This window comes from Mustelus asterias, chromosome 29, assembly GCF_964213995.1.
Source record: "Mustelus asterias chromosome 29, sMusAst1.hap1.1, whole genome shotgun sequence".
In the NCBI taxonomy this organism is placed as follows: Eukaryota; Metazoa; Chordata; class Chondrichthyes; order Carcharhiniformes; family Triakidae; genus Mustelus; species Mustelus asterias.
The window spans coordinates 12,754,738-12,775,057 of record NC_135829.1 but is presented as its reverse complement, the minus strand read 5'-3'; the positions used below and the strand labels follow the sequence as shown (position 1 = coordinate 12,775,057).

Below are 20,320 nucleotides of genomic sequence, written 5' to 3'. Positions count from 1 at the left end.
AGCTCCAAGGATGGACTGACTATTGTAGCATTGATAAGTTAAAGGCAAGAGAGAGCAGTCACCCTTTCACTTCTTGAATTTTTCATCTTGCACTAAACCAGAAATGGGGATGTATTTTTTTAAATTCATTCCTGGGACGTGGACGTCATTGGCTGGCCAGCATTTATTGCCCATCTCTACTTGCCTGAGAGCAGCTGAGAGTCAACCACGTTGCTGTGGTTCTGAAGTCACATGTAGGCCAGACCGTGTAAGGACTGCAGATTTCCTTCCCTAAAGGACATTGGGACAGCACGGTGATACAGTGGTTAGCACTGCTGCCTCACAGCGCCAGGGAGCTGGGTTCGATTCCCGGCTTGGGTCACTGTCTGTGTGGAGTTTGCATGTTCTCCCCGTGTCTGCGTGGGTTTCCTCTGGGTGCTCCGGTTTCCTCCCACAGTCTGAAAAATAAGCTGGTTAGGGCGCATTGGCCATGCTAAATTCTCCCTCAGTGCACCCGAACAGGCGCCGGAGTGTGGCGACTCGGGGATTTTCACAGTAACTTCATTGCAGTGTTAATGTCAGCCTACTTGTGACGAATGAATAAACTTTAACTTTAGTGGATCTTTATTCTTTGTTCCTATTACATTGCTGAATTGACAAGTGATTTTATATCCAGTGTTTTGGGTTGTGGGGTGTAGGGGGGGCGGTGGGGTGGGGGGGGGGGGGGGGAGTGGTAGAGGCCACATATAGCGGGCGTCTCACAATGTTTGCAATGTTTTGAGGTGTAGTCGAGAATTCCGATTAATTCTAAATACCCAACATGAGGATAATTAGCAGCTAATGTTTTAATACGTGGTTTGAGAATAATACAAAATATTTAAGTAACATATTAATAATGTCTCCACGAAATGAATGCCAGTAAAATGCAAGATGTATTCATGAAAGATACCAGCACAAGTTAGGCAGAAATTATGCAACAGCGTAAATTACCCATGTATATCCAGGCCAGGGGATAATGCCAAATGATAAAGGCCCCTTCATTTGGTATTAGAGCCGGTTTAAACTGGTTAGAGAAATGCTGAATCATAGGGAGCCATTTTTGGGAGAGACCTTCCGTAAAACGGTCAGACGAATGACAGATCAATATTTTAAGTGTCAGATTATAATTCAAGCCTATGATCATAACCTATGACTCTATGAGCATCAAAATGATCATAAATAGATAGATTGACATGTTGATTATTAAATTAACTCTGTAAATTAATTACTTGGGTGTATTTTGAGATAATTGAGACAACCAGACCGTTTAATTGACCAAGCTTCTGGTACGAAAATGGGGATCTGTGGAGAAAACTCAGTGGGTTTGTTGTGTCATTGAGCCTATCTTGGATCCCGCCCCTCTTCGGCCGAAGTCTTTGTTTGTCTGTCTATTGTATGTTTTTCATTTTGTATTTTCTATGTTTTTAATAAAACTAATTTTAAGAATAAAATTTGATTACGCTTTGAAGACTCAGTTTCGTTTAGCTTTGCAAGAGCTTACTTCTCAAAGTTGCTTTTTAGGACTTTCTAAAGTGATCCGGCCACCAATATAGAATTCCCCACTTCAGGGTGAACTGCCTTTACTGAATGGAACATGGGACTTAGAAGCAGGAGAAGGCCATTCGGCCCTTCGAACCTGCTCCACCATTCAATAAGATCATGGCTGATCTGGTTGACTTCACTTTCCCATCTGCCCCCACCATAACCTTTCACCCCCATGTCCATCAAAAATCTGTCCAACTCTGTCTTAAATAAATTGCTCTCTCTTGCCTTTAACTGAGCTGTGCTACAATAGTCAGTACATTCCTGGAGTTCCCCTCTCTAGTTACTCCCAGCTTATAAACGTGCAGGTCCCGCATGTTGTTCATGTTCTAAGGGCGGCACGGTGGCACAGTGAATTATAGAATCCCGACAGTGCAGAAAGATGCCATTTGGCCCACCGAGCCTGCACCAACAACCATTCCGCACAGGCCCTATCCCCATAACCCCATGCATTTACCCTGCTAATCCCCCTGGTACTAAGGGACAACTTAGCATGGCCAATCCACCTAACCCACACATCTTTGGAGTGGTTAGCACTGCTGCCTCACAGCGCCAGAGACCCGGCTTCAATTCCCAGCTTGGGTTACTGTGTGTGGAGTTCGCACATTCTCCCCGTGTCTGCGTGGGTTTCCTCCGGGTGCTCCGGTTTCCTCCCACAGTCCGAAAGACTTGCTGGTTAGGTGCATTGGCCGTGCTAAATTCTCCCTCAGTGTACCCGAACAGGCGCCAGAGTGTGGCGGCGAGGAGATTTTCACAGTAACTTCATTGCAATGTTAATATAAGCTGACTTATGACATGAATGAATAAACTTTAAAAGCTTTAAATTCAAAAATGGAATGATACCATCATTAATAATTAGCAACGAGAAGATACAAGTAATCTGCGCAACTCTTCCACATAAAATATTTCATTTTGGAATGTTATAATTGATACCTGGGATTTTATTTCCTGAATCCATTGTCGCCCTCACGGAAACTCTTTTTTTCTGTAATTTTCTCTTTTCTTTCTTTCGAACAGTGGCAACAGTGAGAGCCATCAATAAGGCAGCTATAAATAAAAATCATTATTTATTACATAGAAACTAGAAGCAGGAGTAGCCATTTGGCCCTCCGAGCCTGCTCCACCTTTCACTATGATCATGGCTGATCATCAAATTCAATATCCTGATCCCGCCTTCCCCCCATATCCCTTGATCCCTTTACCCCCTCTATTAGCTATATCTAATTTCTTCTTGAAATCACACAACGTTTTGGCCTCAACTACTTTCTGTGGGAGTGAATTCCACACATTCACCACCCTCTGGGTGAAGAAATTTCTCCTCACCTCAGTTCTAAAAGGTTTATCCCTTATCCTCAAACTATGACCCCCTAGTTTCGGACTCCCCCCACCATTGGGAACATTCTTTCTGAATCTACCCTGTCTAACCTTGTTAGAATTTTATAAGCTTCTACGAGATCCCCTCTCACCCTTCTAAACTCCAGTGAATATAATCCTAAACCGACTTAGTCTCTCCTCATATGACAGACCTGCCATCACAGGAATCAGCCTGGTAAACCTTCGCTGCACTCCCTCTATAGCAAGGACATCCTTCCTCAGATAAGGACATGAAAACTGCACACAGTACTTCAGGTGTGGCCTCACCGATGCCCTGTACAATTGCACCTTTCGTCAGCAAACTGAAGGAACAGCACCTCACCTTCAGATTAGTCACTTTACAGATTCCGGACTCAACAATGAGTTCAACAACATCAGAGCATAAACTCTCCCCTCCACCCCCACTGCACCTCGGTTTATTTGAATTCATTTCTTCTTTTCATCTTATTGATCTCTTCTTGTTACTTTATATTCTTACTTTCCCTCTTCTAATATTTCGCTTTCCATCTTGTTTCACCTCCCCCCCCACTCCTCGAGGACCATTTGCCACTTTCCTACAATCTGCACCTTTGTTCTGCCGTTCACACATTCCGGTCTCTTAATGGACGCTATTGGCACCATTCCTAGCCTTTATCATCACCATTTACATTCCCTTTGTCTATCTATCTATGCCATCCCTATCAATTACAGCCAGCATTTGTTACCCATCTTTAGTTGCCCGAGGGCAGTTGAGAGTCAACCACATTGCTGTGGATCTGGAGTCACATGTAGGCCAGACCGGGTAAGGACGGCAGATTTCCTTCCCTAAAGGACATTAGTGAACCAGATGGGTTTTTCCGACAATCGGCAATGGTTTCATGGTCATCAGTGGATTCTTGGATGGTGTAATCAGATTTCACCATCTACAATGAGCTACATGGTAAATCAATTTCTCTTCATATATACTTACCTAAGGGGAGGCAACAAAGTGCCACAATAAGAATCCCAAAGCCTGCGCCGCTGCCTTGAAAGTAATGCATTGTGCTGACTTTTACACATGGCTCCATGTCAGAATCTTTCAGCTGCTTTGGCTGAGCACAAGGGTCACCTGCAAGCATAAAAAATACAAATTAGTAAGGGACTTCAAAGAAGAAAGAAATCAAAGAAACCCTACAGTGCAGAAGGAGGCCATTCGGCCCATCGAGTCTGCACCGACCACAATCCCACCCAGGCCCTACCCCCACATATTTTACCCACTAATCCCTCTAACCTACACATCCCAGGACTCTAAGGGGCAATTTTTTTAACCTGGCCAATCAACCTAACCCGCACATCTTTGGACTGTGGGAGGAAACCGGAGCACCCGGAGGAAACCCACGCAGACACGAGGAGAATGTGCAAACTCCACACAGACAGTGACCCGAGCCGGGAATCGAACCCGTGACCCTGGAGCTGTGAAGCAGCAGTGCTAACCACTGTGCTACCGTGCCGCCCCCGACTTGAGATTAAGCATTTATTAAACCTACCAACGCAAGGTTAGCGCTGCTGACTCACAGCACCAGGAACCCTGGTTCAATTCCGGCCTCGGGTGTTTCACTGCGTGGGTTTCCTCCGGGTGCTCCAGTTTCCTCCCACAGTCCAAAGATGTGCAGGTTAGGTGGATTGGCCATGCTAAATTGCCCCTTAGTGTCCAAAGATGTGTAGGTTAGTGGGATTGGCAATGCTAAATTGCCCCTTATTATCCAAAGATGTACAAGTTCGTGGGGTTGGCCGTGCTAAATTGCCCCTTAGTGTCCAAAGATGTGCAGTTTAGGGGTTTGGCCATGCTAATTTGCCCCTTAGTGTCCAAAGATGCATAGGCTAGGGGGATTGGCCATGCTAAATTGTTCCTTAGTGTCCAAAGACATACAGGTTAGGGGGATTGACCATGCTAAATTGCCCCTTAGTCTCCAAGATGTGTAGGTTAAGTCAATTAGCAGTGGTAAAATGTGCAGGGTTACGGGGATAGGGCCTGGGTAAGATACTCTGTCAGAGAGTCGGTACAGAATTGATGGGCAGAATGGCCTCTTTCTGCACTGTCGGGATTCTATGATTCTATGAAGATTTCCTTTCATTCTTTCAAAGTATTTAAGACTGGCATGTGCAAGGCTCACTTTTCTAAATGTTGTCTGCTGAGACTACCAAAATAAGAGTTAAATGATTATACAATTTAATCATTGCAGAATGTGTTGGTGATTAAACTCTGCAGTTCCTCAACTCTGGTATCCTGCAATTTTCTTCGCACTATGTTCATGTGTTTTAAAGGTTAGAGTACTGATAATATGACAGATTAATGCACTTGTTTTACTTTTAAAAACTGGAGGTGAAGCTGTTGTATGTAAATAGAAAGTGTTATTGTTTGTTCTTGCATGTGATGTGGGTGATTCTGGCCAGGCCAGCATTTATTGTCCATCCCTAATTGCCCTTAAGAAGGTGGTGTTGAACATCTATCTTGAACTGTATGGTGTAGGTATACCCACTGTGCTATTAGAGAAGGAATTCCAGGGTATTGACCCAGTGACTGTGAAGGAACGGCCGATATATTTCCAAGTCGGGATGGTGTGCGCCTTGGAGGGGAACTTCCTAGTGATAGATGTTCCCATGCTTCTGCTGCCCTTGTCCTTCTGGGTGGCAGAGGTCGCGGTTTTGGAAGGTGCTGCCTAAGGAGACTTGGTGAGTTGTTGCAGTGTATCTTGTAGATGGTAAACACTGCTGATGCTGTCGGTAGTGGAGGGATGAATGTTTAAGGTGGTGGGTGGGGTGCCAATTAAGCGGGCCGCTTTCTCCTGGGTGGTGACGAGCTTCTTGAGTGTTGTTGGAGCTGCAATCATTCAGTCAAGTGAAGAGCAAAAGGAGCCATTTGTGAGATTAACCCAGACCTTGCAATAGACCTCAATGTTGCCTTTCTATTGCCTGTCTTGGCTCCAAGATACTTACCATCCTTCCAGAAGAAAACATGAGGCTGTATATCCTGAGGCCCTGTACTTGTTGTCAGCAGCAATACATCAACGTACGTGGTATTCCAAATGGCTTCAAGTTCCCTTGGTGTAAAAAGTCTAGAAGGGACACAACTTACAGGTTACCAGCCAGTCATTTTCATTGTCTTTAACCAATGGCCGGAATCTTACCACCACTCATGCCGGCAGTGTTCTGCCTTTCCACCGCAGTGAATGAAGATTTGGCTGGCCGTAAAATTCTCCGACCTCATTGCAGCGGCATGAATGGCGGGTAAAATCGTGCCCTATGTCTCTTTTCCAGTCCCCTCTTTGAGACCCTCTCCTCCAACTGTTGCTGGACGTATGTATAGTTGGGAGAGGTAATAAGATGTTTTGATAATTACACCTGATATACAGCGTGTAAATGTTTAAAGCTGTGCATGCAACCAAATCTGCCAAGTACAGCGAAAGCTTCCTAATTTAACCCCTGGCTCTCCTGATTCGAGTCACCTCGTCACACTTGCAAAATGCTAAAAAAGTAACATTTATTTATTTGTCATAAGTAGGCTTACATTAACGCTGCAATGAAGTTACTGTGAAAATCCCCGAATACCACATTCTGGTGCCTGTTTGGGTACACTGAGGGAGAATTTAGCACGGCCAATGCACCTAACCAGCACGTCTTTTGGACTGTGGGAGGAAACCGGAGCACCCGGAGGAAACCCACGCAGACACGGGGAGAAAGTGCAAACCCCACACAGACAGTGACCCAAGCTGGGAATCGAACCCGGGTCCCTGGCGCTGTGAGGCAGCAATGCTAACGACTGTGCCACCGTGCCACTATTCTTTCAAGGTAGAGTTTGTTTTTATTATTTATTCATTCAGGGGATGTGGGCGTCGCTGACTGGGTCAGCATTTGTTGCCCATCCCTAATTGCCCTTGAACTGAGGGCATTTAACAATCAACCACGTTGCTGTGGCTCTGGAGTCACATGTAGGCCAGACCGGGTAAGGATGGCAGATTTCCTTCCCGAAAAGGACATGAGTGAACCAGATGGGCTTTTGTGACAATCGACAATGGTTTCATGGTCACGATTAGACTTAATTCCAGATTTTTTTATTGAATTTCAAATTTCACCATCTGCCATGGTGGGATTCGAACTCGGGTCCCCAGAGCATTACCCTGGCTCTCTGGATTATTAGTCCAGCGACAATACCGCTATGCCACCACCTCCCCAGTAAACAGAGTAAAAAGCTCGAGTCGAAGAAAAGAACACAATTGCCTCTGAGGAACAAATTGAGATGTTACTTGTCAAAGGCCCCCGTCAAAATGTACTTCATCAATGAATGCTTTTGTGTATATTTTTACATTTATTCGTGGGACATGGCCGTCGCTGGCTGGCCAGCATTTATTGCCCATCCCTAGTTGCCCTTGAGAAGGTGGTGGTGAGCTGCCTTCTTGAATCGCTGCAGTCCACGTGCTGTGGGTTGACCCACAATGCCGTTAGGGAGGGAATTCCAGGATTTTGACCCAAGTCAAGATGGTGAGTGGCTTGGAGGGGGACTTGCAGGTGGTGGTGTTCCCATGTATCTGCTGCCCTTGTCCTTCTAGATGGAAGTGGTCGTGGGTTTGGAAGATGCTGTCGAAGGATCTTTGGTGAATTGCTGTAGTGCTCAGAGAATATTCATTCAAATGCTTAAGAATGCTTACAGATTTACAGGTAGGAACCCTTTTCTCGAATTCAGGATTGGGTTCTGGGATTTTGGAGAGTAGGGTGGCTTCTGGGGAGGGTGTCAGAATTAGCATCTGTCTCCAGAATCATCACTAACTCTGAAGAGGTTGGCACCAGAGAACGCCCTGATGATCAGCCCATTTTGTTTGAAAGCAGCCCATCTCCTAGGGCTTGACACCTGGAGCTGTGTCAACAGTTTGCAACCTTTTGTTCAGCGCAGAATTTTACTGCCCCACCCACCACGGGAATCGTAGCGGGGGGGGGGGGGGGGGGGGGACCATGCAAAGGTCCATTGACTTTGGGCGGGATTTTTGCGGTCTTGGGGTGAGCGTGGCCGGAAAATCCTGCCCTTGGAGTGGGTCATGAGGAGAATCACAGAATACTACAGTGCAGAAGAGGCCCTTCGGCCCATCGAGTCTGCACTGACACATGAAATGTCCTGACCTGCCCACCTAATCCCACTTGCCAGCACTTGGCCCATAGCCTTGAATGTTATGGCGTGCCAAGTACTCATCCAGGTACTTTTTAAAGGATGTGAGGCATCCTTTAATCATAAGAACATAAGACATAGGAGCAGAATTAGGCCACTCGGCCCATCGAGTCTGCTCCACCATTCAATAATGGCTGACATTTTTCTCATCCCCATTCTCCTGCCTTTTCCGCATAACTCTTGATCCTCATATTAATCAAGAACCTATCTATCTCTGTCTCAAAGACACTCAATGACCCGGCCTCCAAAGCCCTCTGCAGCAAAGAGTTCCACAGATTCACCACCCTCTGGCTGAAGAAATTCCTCCTCATCATATGGCAGTTGATGTCATATACATGGATTTTAGTAAGGCGTTTGATAAGGTCCCCATGGTCGGCTTATGATGAAAGTAAGGAGGTGTGGGATAGAGGGAAAGTTGGCCGATTGGATAGGTAACTGGCTGTCTGATCGAAGACAGAGGGTGGTGGTGGATGGAAAATTTTCGGACTGGAGGCAGGTTGCTAGCGGAATGCCACAGGGATCAGTGCTTGGTCCTCTGCTCTTTGTGATTTTTATTAATGACTTAGAGGAGGGGGCTGGAGGGTGGATCAGTAAATTTGCTGATGACACCAAGATTGGTGGAGTAGTGGATGAGGTGGAGGGCTGTTGTAGGCTGCAAAGAGACATAGATAGGATGCAAAGCTGGGCTGAAAAATGGCAAATGGAGTTTAACCCTGATAAATATGAGGTGATTCATTTTGGTAGGACTAATTTAAATGTGGATTACAGGGTCAAAGGTAGGGTTCTGAAGACTGTGGAGGAACAGAGAGATCTTGGGGTCCATATCCACAGATCTCTAAAGGTTGCCACTCAAGTGGATAGAGCTGTGAAGAAGGCCTATAGTGTGTTAGCTTTTATTAACGGGGGTTGGAGTTTAAGAGCCGTGGGGTTATGATGCAACTGTACAGGACCTTGGTGAGACCACATTTGGAATATTGTGTGCAGTTCTGGTCACCTCACTATAGGAAGGATGTGGAAGCGCTGGAAAGAGTGCAGAGGAGATTTACCAGGATACTGCCTGGTTTGGAGGGTAGGTCTTATGAGGAAAGGTTGAGGGAGCTAGGGCTGTTCTCTCTGGAGCGGAGGAGGCTGAGGGGAGACTTAATAGAGGTTTATAAAATGATGAGGGGGATAGATAGAGTGAACGTTCAAAGACTATTTCCTCGGGTGGATGGAGCTATTACAAGGGGGCATAACTATAGGGTTCATGGTGGGAGATATAGGAAGGATATCAGAGGTAGGTTCTTTACGCAGAGAGTGGTTGGGGTGTGGAATGGACTGCCTGCAGTGATAGTGGAGTCAGACACTTTAGGAACATTTAAACGGTTATTGGATAGGCACATGGAGCACACCAGGATGATAGGGAGTGGGATAGCTTGATCTTGGTTTCAGATAAAGCTCGGCACAACATCGTGGGCCGAAGGGCCTGTTCTATGTTCTATGTTCTATCTCTGTTTTAAAGGATCGTCCCTTCAGCCTGAGGTGGTGCCCATGAAGGATTTACACTCCTTACAAACACTGGATCACCAGCCAAATGGGGAAAAGTACACAAATGGCCTTCGCTCACCCATTCTTGGTATTTTCAAACCAGAATCTATCTCCGTCCCGTAAGCGTTCAAACTGGTCTCTGATGAGGGTGGGGAAGAGTCGCTCAGTGTCCCCACCACTTTCTAGAAAGCCTCCAACCAGCATCTCCAGTTTGGAGAGGTCATTCTTGTAGAGTGCTGCCAGCTGGGCAAAGAGCTGGGTGACAAGAGAGACAATATATCACTCAAGGAAGATCTGTGAAATAATCTGTTTGTTACGCATGCAAGAAGCTGAAAAAAATCAATGTTATTCACGTGGCATCTTCAAATTCTTTGACATTCGTCATGAGGAATGCGCAGATTCAGTTTAACAGTTCATAGAATCTCTACAGTGCATTCAGTCCATTGAGTCCAGTTGTCCCATGAGAGGTCCCATCCATTGACTCTGTCTCCACTTCCCGCTGCCTTGACAAAGCAGCCAGCATAATTAAGGACCCCACGCACCCCGGACATTCTCTCTTCCACCTTCTTCCGTCAGGAAAAAGATACAAAATGCTGAGTCACGTACCAACATCTCTACACCCTAGCTATGACTGTAACACTACATGCTGCGCTCTCTCCTTTCCTTCTCTATGAACGGTATGCTTTGTCTGTATAATGCGCAAGGAACAATACTTTTCACTAATACATGTGACAATAATAAATCAAATCAAATCAAAACCCTTTCTGGGCACCAAGATAGACTTGCCCCATGCTTTTCAAATTGATCTAGTGGTGGAATATTGTGGATAATTATAACAGAGGGGTGCAGATATTTCATGGTGCTATTGCCTCTGCTCAGAACTATATTTTAAAGCAGGTACATTGCTTAACTTTTGGTAAAGTTTCTTCCCATCACTCTTTCCAAGCTCGGAGTCAGCAGTTATCTAACCTCTGGCTTCTCCTTGTGAAGGCGAGTGTTGATGCTTGACCAGTTTGTGACTGGCTGGAGATCAAAGGCTTGACGTGCTTGGTTGTAACTTTGAAGGCCGCTGTCTCTCCCCCTCTGGATATCAAGAGCAACCAAGTCTGATCTTGTAAACCTCAGAGGTCCATACATGTAATCTGTAATGGATAAGTATCATAGTCAACAGGACCGCAAGCTCTTTAAACCAGTCAAATAATTGCAGTGGAACAGCAGGGCTGAATGCAGTCCGCAAACCAATACTACAGCCTGAAAAAAATAGAACAAAACTTCATATTGCTGAAAAAAGACACGCATCGTCAAAGCTGTTCACCTTGCACTTAGCGGGACAGACACAAGAAGGTCAAATTTCAAAGGAGGCAGCGATACGTACTGCATGAGAAAGGTGTGCTGAATGGTTGACAATTCAACTCTGATTGGTCTAGGCAAACCATGGAGAATGCACCAGGGGACTATTGTAACACATATCAACAGACTCATAACAGCTTCTTCTCTGCTGCCATCAGACTTTTGAATGGACCTACGATATATTAAGCTGATCTTTCTGTACCCTAGCTATGAATAACACTACACTCTGCACACTCTCCTTTCCTTCTCCCCCAATGTACTCTATGAAAGGTATGTTTTGTCTGTATAGTGCGCAAGTATCCCAATACATGTGACACAATACTGTATCCCAATACATGTGACAATAATAAATCAAATCAAATCAAATCAAATCCCCTATGCTTTTGTGTAATTCAAAAAAGGTGCAATGCCTGGTCATGTTCCTTTTGCTTTCATAGGTCAGGTCCTGTGTATGAATGCCTGCAACTTCCAGCAAGTCTAAGTGAGCCACTTTGTGAGGCTGGCTGATAATCTTAAATCGTGTCAACGCATATCAGTGAAGACTCAAATTAGCTTAACATGGATTGTGCAAATTTTCAAACATATGGAATGCATAAAAAGGAAGGAAAGACTTGGGGGAGAACTTAGGTACAGTATTCCATTTGTATGGTGGCACAGTGGTTAGCACTGCTGCCTCACAGTGCCAGAGATCCAGGTTCAATTCCCGGCTTTGGGTCACTGTCTGTGTGGAGTTTGCACGTTCTCCCCGTGTCTGCGTGGGTTTCCTCCGGGTGCTCCGGTTTCCTCCCACACTCCAACAGTGTGTAGATTAGATGGATTGGCCATGGTGAATTTCCCCATGGCCTGTTTCTGCACTGTAGGGATTCTATAATTCTATTTATAATGCAGATGGTTAAATAATCACCCATATTCCGCAAATACTGAAAGCTAAATCCACTGCTTACTTCACCGATGTTATACCCATTGCTTCAAGGATATATTGGATGGGATTTTATGGCCTCGCTCATCCCAAAACTGTAAAATCCCACCCAAGGTCAATGAACCTTTCCATGCTCCACCCCTCGCCCACTTTGATTCCCGTGGCAGGCGGGGCGATAAAATTCCAGCCGTTGTGTCCAATTTAAACAGACCACATTTTCAGTCATTGTAACCCACTGTCTTCCACTTGATACAGCTGGAGAGGGGAGGGTGAAGTTTAAATATTTATTTCTCGTTGAGACACATTTATCATTCAATGTAGGATCATGTTTGGCACCATTTAAGAGCATGACAGGCTTTCCTGGAATATTGTGGAAATTAGGTTACAACAATTGTGGAAATTAAGTTGTAACAAACAATTCTGCCAAGTAATGGACAATGCTTATTCGCAGCCAAGGCCAATTGAGTGAAGCCAAGGCCAATTGAGTGAAGCCAGCGCTTGTGTATGCAGGATAAGTGACTAATCTAAACCTTGTATCAGTTTCATAAACACTGCATTCCAGGGCTTGGCCACAGGATGAAATCACAGACAAGTTACCATGAAAATACCAAAAAAAAACAAGATATGTTGACATATTATGCCAATGAAAGAGACGCTTTTCTATTGGATAAGAAGGGAGAAAAAAGCTATGCTATGGTTGGTGGACTATGCATGCAAATGAAGGATTATAAATTCTATTGGTTGAAAGTACACACCAAACTGTAAGTCTATTGCCATTTTAACTGGTATGTTCTCTCTCATTGGCTGAAAAGTGCTAGAACTGACACGGTTTGCAGAACTCTGTTAAAACACCATGGTGAAATTCACTGTGTCTGTTCTCCTTGCTAACAGGTAATAAAAGCTTAAAAGATTTGAGTACTCACCCTGCGTTATCTGGTTAATCCTCAACAGTAACTGTTTAATGTGTTTTGTACCATTGAGGTGAGCACCTCAGCGTAACACCAATTGGCACAGAATCCAGTCGCTGTTGCAGTCAACACACACTCTGTTTACTTGACACACAGAATAACTACTTAACTAGACAGGAGAACAGACACAGTGAATTTCACTATGATGTTTTAACAGAGTTCCGCAAACCATGACGGCACGGTAGCACAGTGGTTAGCACTGCTGCTTTACAGCTCCAGGGACCTGGGTTCGATTCCCGGCTTGGGTCACTGTCTGTGTGGAGTTTGCACATTCTCCTCGTGTCTGCGTGGGTTTCCTCCGGGTGCTCCGGTTTCCTCCCACAGTCCAAAGATGTGCAGGTTAGGTTGGTTGGCCATGCTAAAATTGCCCCTAGTGTCCTGATGTAAATGTGTAGGAATATGGGGGTAGGGCCTGGGTGGGATTGTGGTCGGTGCAGACTCGATGGGCCGAATGGCCTCTTTCTGTACTGTAGGGTTTCTATGGATTCATGTCAGTTATAGCACTTTTCAGCCAATGAGAGAGAACATGCCAGTTAAAATGGCAATAGACTTACAGTTTGATGTGTACTTTCAACCAATAGAATCTATAATCCTTCATTTACATGCATAGTCCACCAACCATAGAATAGTTTTTTTCTCCCTTCTTATCCAATAGAAATGCGTCTCTTTCATTAGCATAATATGTCAACATATCTTGTTTTTTTGGTATTTTCATGGTAACTTGTCTGTGATTTCATCCTGTGGCCAAGCCCTGGAATGCAGTGTTTATGAAACTGATACGAGGTTTAGATTAGTCACTTATCCTGCATGACACAAGGAATTCCTTGTTTGGAGCCCTCAAAGGACCCAGTTAATTTTGCAATTTTTGGCAGCTCGCGAATTTAACCCCTGTCAAGCTTTGTTTTTTTAACCCTTATTCAAAGATATCTTTACCTCTTAGATCTGACACCACAATATTGTCCTCTCGCTCTGCTATCTGAGAAGCCATCCCCAGAATCACATCATCTACGTCCTGTGGTTCTTTGAAATTTGGATTCTAGCGGCAAAAAAAACAACAAAGCTTGCAAGTAAATGGACAAGAAACAGATCAACCAATAAAGATTAAATGCCACAAATAAATACCCTTAAAGTAGATTTTGTAAGAATTGCGCGCTGATTTTATTTTGATTTGCATGTTAGCAGAAAGTACCAATGCACTTCACATTTAGAATTTTTGTTGCTGCTCTGATCTGGCACTGCATAATGTTAACATAAAATGAGGGGGCAACATTTCTATTTATTTTCAGGATGTGGGCATTGCTAGTAAGGCCACCATTCCACAGTGCGCATCACTACTTGCCCTTGAGAGGATGCCAATGACAACCAACCAAGGGGCAGCACGGTGGCACAGTGGTTAGCATTGCTGCCTCACAGCGCCAGGGACCCAGGTTCGATTCCTGGCTTGGGTCGCTATGTGTACGGAGTCTGCACGTTCTCTCCGTGTCTGCGTGGGTTTCCTCTGGGTGACCCGGTTTCTTCCCACAGTCCGAAAGATGTCCTGGTTAGGGTGCATTGGCCGTGCTAAATCCCCCCTCAGTGTACCCGAACAGGGCGCCGGAGTGTGGCGATTAGGGAATCATCACAGAAGAATCATAGAATCCCTATGGTGCAGAAGGAGGCCATTCGGCCCATCAAGTCTGCGCCGACCACAATCCCATCCAGTCCCTATTCCCATTCACTGTAGCCAGTCCCCCTCTGACACTAAGGGGCACTTTAGCATGGCCAATCAACCTAACCAGCACGTCTTTCAGACTGTGGGAGGAAACCGGAGCAACCGAAGGAAACCCACGCAGACACGGGGAGAACGTGCAGGCTCCGCACAGACAGTGACCCGAGCCGGGAATCGAACCCCTGTCCCTGGCGCTGTGAGGCAGCTGTGCTAACCACAGTGCCACCCCGGGATTTTCACAGTAACTTCATTGAATTGTTCATGTAAGCCTACTTGTGACACTAATAAATAAACTTAAATTCAGGTGGTGTGCCCGACAAATGTTGCAGAGGGAAGTTGAGAGTTAACTACATTGCTGTGGATCTTTTTCAAAAAATACTTTTACGATGGGCATCGCTGGCAAGACCTGTGTTATTATTGGTCAGCCCTGATTGCCCTTGAGAAGGTGTGGTGAGCAGTTGAATTGTGGTGACTACAATCCATTATAGTGAAGGATGTGAACACATTGGAGAGAGCACAGAGGAGGTTCACAAGAATGGTTCCAGGGATGAGAAACTTCAGTTATTGGGATAGATTGGAGAGGTTAGGAATGTTCTCCTTGGAGAGAAGAAGACGAAGAGGAGATTTGATAGAGATGTTCAAAATCATGAAGAGGCTGGACAGAGTAGAGACAGGGAAAAAATGTTCCTGCTCGTAAAATGATCGAGAATGAGAGGGCCACAGATTTAAAGTGGTTTTCGAAAGAAGCAAATGTGATGTGAGGAAATACTTAATCACACAGCGAGTGGTTGGGGTCTGGAATGCACTGCCTGAAAGTGTGGTGGAGACAGGTTCAATTGAGGCACTCAAGAGGGCATTAGAATCATAGAATTATAGAATCATAGAGTCCTTACAGTGCAGAAGGAGGCCATTTGGCCCATCGAGTCTGCACCAACCACAATCCCACCCAAGCCCTCTTCCCATTTACTCGAACTAGTCCCTCCCGACATTAAGGGACAATTTGGCATGGCCAATTCACCTAGCCCGCACATCTTTGGAGTGTGGGAGGAAACCGGAGCACCCGGAGGAAACCCATGCAGACACGGGGAGAACGTGCAGACTCCGCACAGACAGTGACCCAAGCCGGGAATCGCACCCGGGTCCCTGGGCGCTGTGAGGCAGCAGTGCTAACCACTGTGCCACCGTGCCGCCCAATGATGATTAGATGATTACTGGAATAGAAACAATGTGCAGGGGGTACGGTAAGAAGGCAGGGGAATGGCACTAAGTCATAATGCTCATTTGGAGAGCCGGTGCAGGCATGATGGGCCAAATGGCCTCCTTCTGCAGTGTAACAATTCTGTGATACACAGCTGTTGGCCAATCAGATTGGCAGACAGCTCTGTACGATGGCCCTTCCTCTCCAGGTGGGGGCAGACTTTGTGACTTTCGGCAATTGGTACCACCTCCACTGTAAAATGGCTGTAGTATGGCAGTCAACCTTTTTGGTGGGTGGGCACCCCTAACCACTGGGTGAGGAGAAGGGGGGGGGGGGGCAAGCAGTACCTGGTAAAATCCAGCCCTTTGTGACAAAACAAACATACCATTTGCCTTCCTCGTTGCTTGCTGTACCTAAATGTTAACTGTCTGTGAATCAGAAGACACCCAGGTCCCTCTGAATCCAAACATTTTCCAGTCTCTCAACTTTCTAATGATCTGCATTTGTATTAGATCTTTCAGTCCAAATTGGATAGCGCCATATGCAACCACATTGTGCTCCGTCTGTAACATGGTAGGTTTTTTTTCTGTTGTCATTCTTCAAGTAAGCAAGCATATGGGCCACACAATGGTACACAGTGGTTCGCACTGCTGCCTCACAGCGCCAGGGACCCGGGTTCGATTCTGGCCTTGGGTAACTGTCTGAGTGGAGTTTGTATGTTCTCCCTCATCTGTGTGGGTTTACCCCAGGTGCTCCGGTTTCCTCCCACAGTTCAAAAATGTGCAGGTTAGGTGGATTGGCCATGCTAAGTTGCCCCTTAGTTCCAAAGGTGTGCAGGTTAAGTGGATTGGCCATGCTAAATTGCCCCTGAATGTCCAAAGATGTGCAAGTTAGGTGGATTGGCCATGCTAAATTGCCCCTTAGTTCCAAAGGTGTGCAGGTTAAGTGGATTGGCCATGCTAAATTGCCCCTTAGTTCCAAAGGTGTGCAGGTTAAGTGGATTGGCCATGCTAAATTGCCCCTGAATGTCCAAAGGTGTGCAGGTTAGGTGGATTGGCCATGCTAAATTGACCCTTAGTGTCCCAAAATGTGCAGGTTCGGTGGATTGGCCATGCTAAATTGTCCCTTGGTGTCCAAAGGTTTGTAGGTTATGGGGATTAGTAACCTACACACAGGTTACGGGGGTTAGGCTCTAGGTGGGATGGTCTGTTGGAGAGTTGGTGCAGACTCGATGGGCCCAATGGCTTCCCTCTGCACTGTAGGAATGATATGTGATTAAAATCCAGTTCACAACTTGTTAAGGTGGAATTTGAAGTCGCGCCATTTCACTTTCCGTTTCCATTCTGTGACCATTACGGCGTCGTACCTCTCTGCTCCAGAAGTTATTACACACTCGAAACGCCGGGTCTTCCTTGTTAACATTTGTAACATTTCGAAACTGGCATGCCTTTGTCCTGGAAGAGCCAAATAGGAGCGAGTATTGGTATCATCCTCAATTTCACAACAGTTTATACCTTTCAATTACATCCAGTTCCAGTACAATTAGAAATTAGTCATTTCTCGATGAATAAAAAAGAACAGGATCCACGCTGGCTCATATTATTCTGATAGTAAATCATTCAATCCGTCAACTGATTTCCAACAGCTCCAGACATGAGCAATGTCTACAAAGGGTTGCAGAGGAGATTTACAAAGATGTTGCCTGGATTAGGTGGCATGCCTTATGAGGATAGGTTGAGAGAGCTATGTCTTTTCTCCTTGGAGAGGCGAAGGATGAGAGGTGACCTGATAGAGGTGTATAAGATGTTGAGAGGTATTGATAGAGTGGATTCTCAGAGGCTTTTACCCAGGGCTGAAATGGTTGCCACAAGGGGTCACAGGTTTAGGGTGCTGGGGAGTAGGTACAGAGGAGATGTTAGGGGTACGTTTTTTCACTCAGAGGGTGGTGGGTGCGTGGAATCGGGCTGCCGGTAGTGGTGGTGGAGGCGGATTCGATAGGGTCTTTTAAGAGTCTTTTGGATAAGTTCATGGAAGTTAGTAAGATAGAGGGTTATAGGTAAGCCTAGTAGGTAGGGACATGTTCGGCGCAACTTGTGGGCTGAAGGGCCTGTTTGTGCTGTAGCTTTTCTATGTTCTATGTTCTAATATAGCCCAGTCCATCATGCAAACCATCCTCCCATCCATTGACTCCGTTTACACTTCCTGCTGCCTCGGGAAAACAGCCAGCATAATCAAGGACCCCGTACACCCCAGATATTCTCTCTTTCACCTTCTTCTGTCGAGAAAAAGGTACAAAAGTCTGAGGTCATGTACCAACCGACTCAAGAACAGCTTCTTCCCTGCTGTCAGACTTTTGAATAGACCTATCATATATTAAGCTGATCTTTCTTTACACCCTAGCTATGACTACATTAAATCCCGTACCCTCTTGTTTCCTTCTCCCCTAGGTACTCTATGATCGGTATGCTTTGTCTGTATAGCGTGCAAGAAAGAGTACTTTCCATTGTATCCCAATACATGTGACAATAGTAAATCAATCAAATCAAATGTCCAAAAGTGTTTCACAGATAATCAATTAATCTTGAAGGCTTTTCTTAAGTTTAACTTTATTTATTAGTGTCACAAGTAGGCTTACATTCACACTGCAATGAAGTTACTGTGAAATTCCCCCTAGTCGCCACACTCCGGTGCCTGTTCGGGTACACTGAGGGAGAATTTAGCACAGCCAATGCACCCTAACCAGTACGTCTTTCGGAGCACCCGGAGGAAAGCCACACAAACACGGGGGAGAATGTGCAAACCCCACACAGGCAGTGACCCAAGCCGGGAATCAAACCCGGATCCCTGGCGCTGTGAGGCAGCAGCGCTAACCACTGTGCCGCTGTTGAGTTGAGTTTCAGGTGTTATTTAGAGAATATTCCACTCCCCCTCCCTGATGTCCATTGTGTGGATTGCCAATGATTTCCATTCCATCTGACGAAGGAGCAGCGCTCCGAAAGCTAATGGCATTTGCTGCCAAATAAACCTGTTGGACTTTAACCTGGTGTTGTTAAAACTCTTACTGTGTTCACCCCAGTCCAACGCCGGCATCTCCACATCATGGTGGCAATCGTCAACAGGGTTTCCCCTCGTTTGCACCCCAGCCACCGAAGAACCCACAGTGAGGATTCATCGTCGGTGGGACCAGAAATTCCTGGTGGAATTGGCCAGAAAATCCCAGCACCACAAGATCACACCAATGCTACTAAAATTGGCTTTAGTTGAGGAATGAATGCTGATCAAGGCAGTGGGAGAATTTCAAACCACACCACAGTATCTTCCACAAACAGAAAGACAGAGCCTCGGTTTAACATCTCATCAGCACCTTCAGTTCTGCTAAGTACTGCCCTCAAATGGCAGCTGATGTTTAGGCGCTTAAGTCCGGAGTTTGAGAGCACAATGCCCCGACTCAGACCTGAAAACATAATCACCGGAGCCAAGTTAACGTGAGATTTTGATTGATTCACTTGTGGGACATGGGGGTCGCTGGCTGGGCCAGCATTTATTACCCATCCCTAGTTGCCCTTGGAGGGAAGTTAAGAGTCAACCACATTGCTGTGGCTCTGGAGTGGCTCTTGGGGTGGCACAGTGGGGCGACACGGTGGCCCAGTGGTTAGCACTGCTGCCTCACAACGCCAGGGACCCGGGCTCAATTGCGGCCTTGGGTCTCTGTCTGTACGGAGTTTGCACATTCTCCCCGTGTCTGCGTGGGTTTCCTCCGGGTGCTGCGGTTTCCTCCAACAGTGCAAAGGTGTGCGGATTAGGTGGATTGTCCATGCTACATTGACCCTAATGTCAGGGGGATTAGCAGGGTAAATGTGTGGGGTTATGGGAATAGGGCCTGGGTGGGCTTGTGGTCAGTGCAGACTCGATGGGCCAAATAGCCTCCTCCCACAGTCCAAAGGTGTGCGGGTTAGGTTGATTGGCCATGCTAAAATTGCCCCTTAGTGTCCTGAGATGCGTAGGTTAGAGCGATTAGCAGGTAAATATGTAGGGATATGGGGGTAGGGCCTGGGTGGGATTGTGGTCGGTGCAGACCCGATGGGCCAAATGGCCTCTTTCTGCACTGTAGGGTTTCTATGATAATGATCATAATGTGGGTGGTACTGTGCTAACCCTTTATCCTAGAATCATAGAATCCCTACAGTTCAGAAGGAGGCCATTCAGTCTGCACCAACAACAACCCCACCGAGGCCCTGTTCCCGTATTTACCCCGCTAATCCCCTGGCACTGGAGAAAATTAGGTCAATCAACCTAACCCACACATCTTTGGACTGTGGGAGGAAACCAGAGCAACCGGAGAAAACCCAAGCAGACACGGGGAGAACGTGCAAACTCCACACAGAGGCCAGAATTGAACCCGGGTCCCTGGCGCTGTGAGGCAGCATTGCTAACCACTGGGCTACCGTGCCGCAGTCCCTTATGCTACACGTTGAAATGGAGGACTCCGATAACTCATAGGAAGCTGCGCAAACACAGAGAAACACTCAGTCAACATAAT

The 20,320-nt window shown here is 46.1% G+C and overlaps 1 protein-coding gene across 1 annotated transcript in view; it reads right to left on the bottom strand.

The window, feature by feature from the left end:
* LOC144480537 (dual oxidase 1-like) overlaps nucleotides 1-20,320 on the bottom strand; it is a 142,312-nt gene that overhangs the window by 72,627 nt on the left and 49,365 nt on the right. The window contains exons 10-16 of the mRNA XM_078200103.1: nucleotides 17,147-17,234; nucleotides 13,808-13,910; nucleotides 10,607-10,779; nucleotides 9,717-9,892; nucleotides 5,890-6,008; nucleotides 3,884-4,021; nucleotides 2,494-2,607 (exon numbers count right to left, since the gene is read on the bottom strand). Coding sequence (XP_078056229.1) covers nucleotides 2,494-2,607; nucleotides 3,884-4,021; nucleotides 5,890-6,008; nucleotides 9,717-9,892; nucleotides 10,607-10,779; nucleotides 13,808-13,910; nucleotides 17,147-17,234 — 911 coding nt within the window. The remainder of the gene's footprint in view (nucleotides 1-2,493; nucleotides 2,608-3,883; nucleotides 4,022-5,889; nucleotides 6,009-9,716; nucleotides 9,893-10,606; nucleotides 10,780-13,807; nucleotides 13,911-17,146; nucleotides 17,235-20,320) is intronic.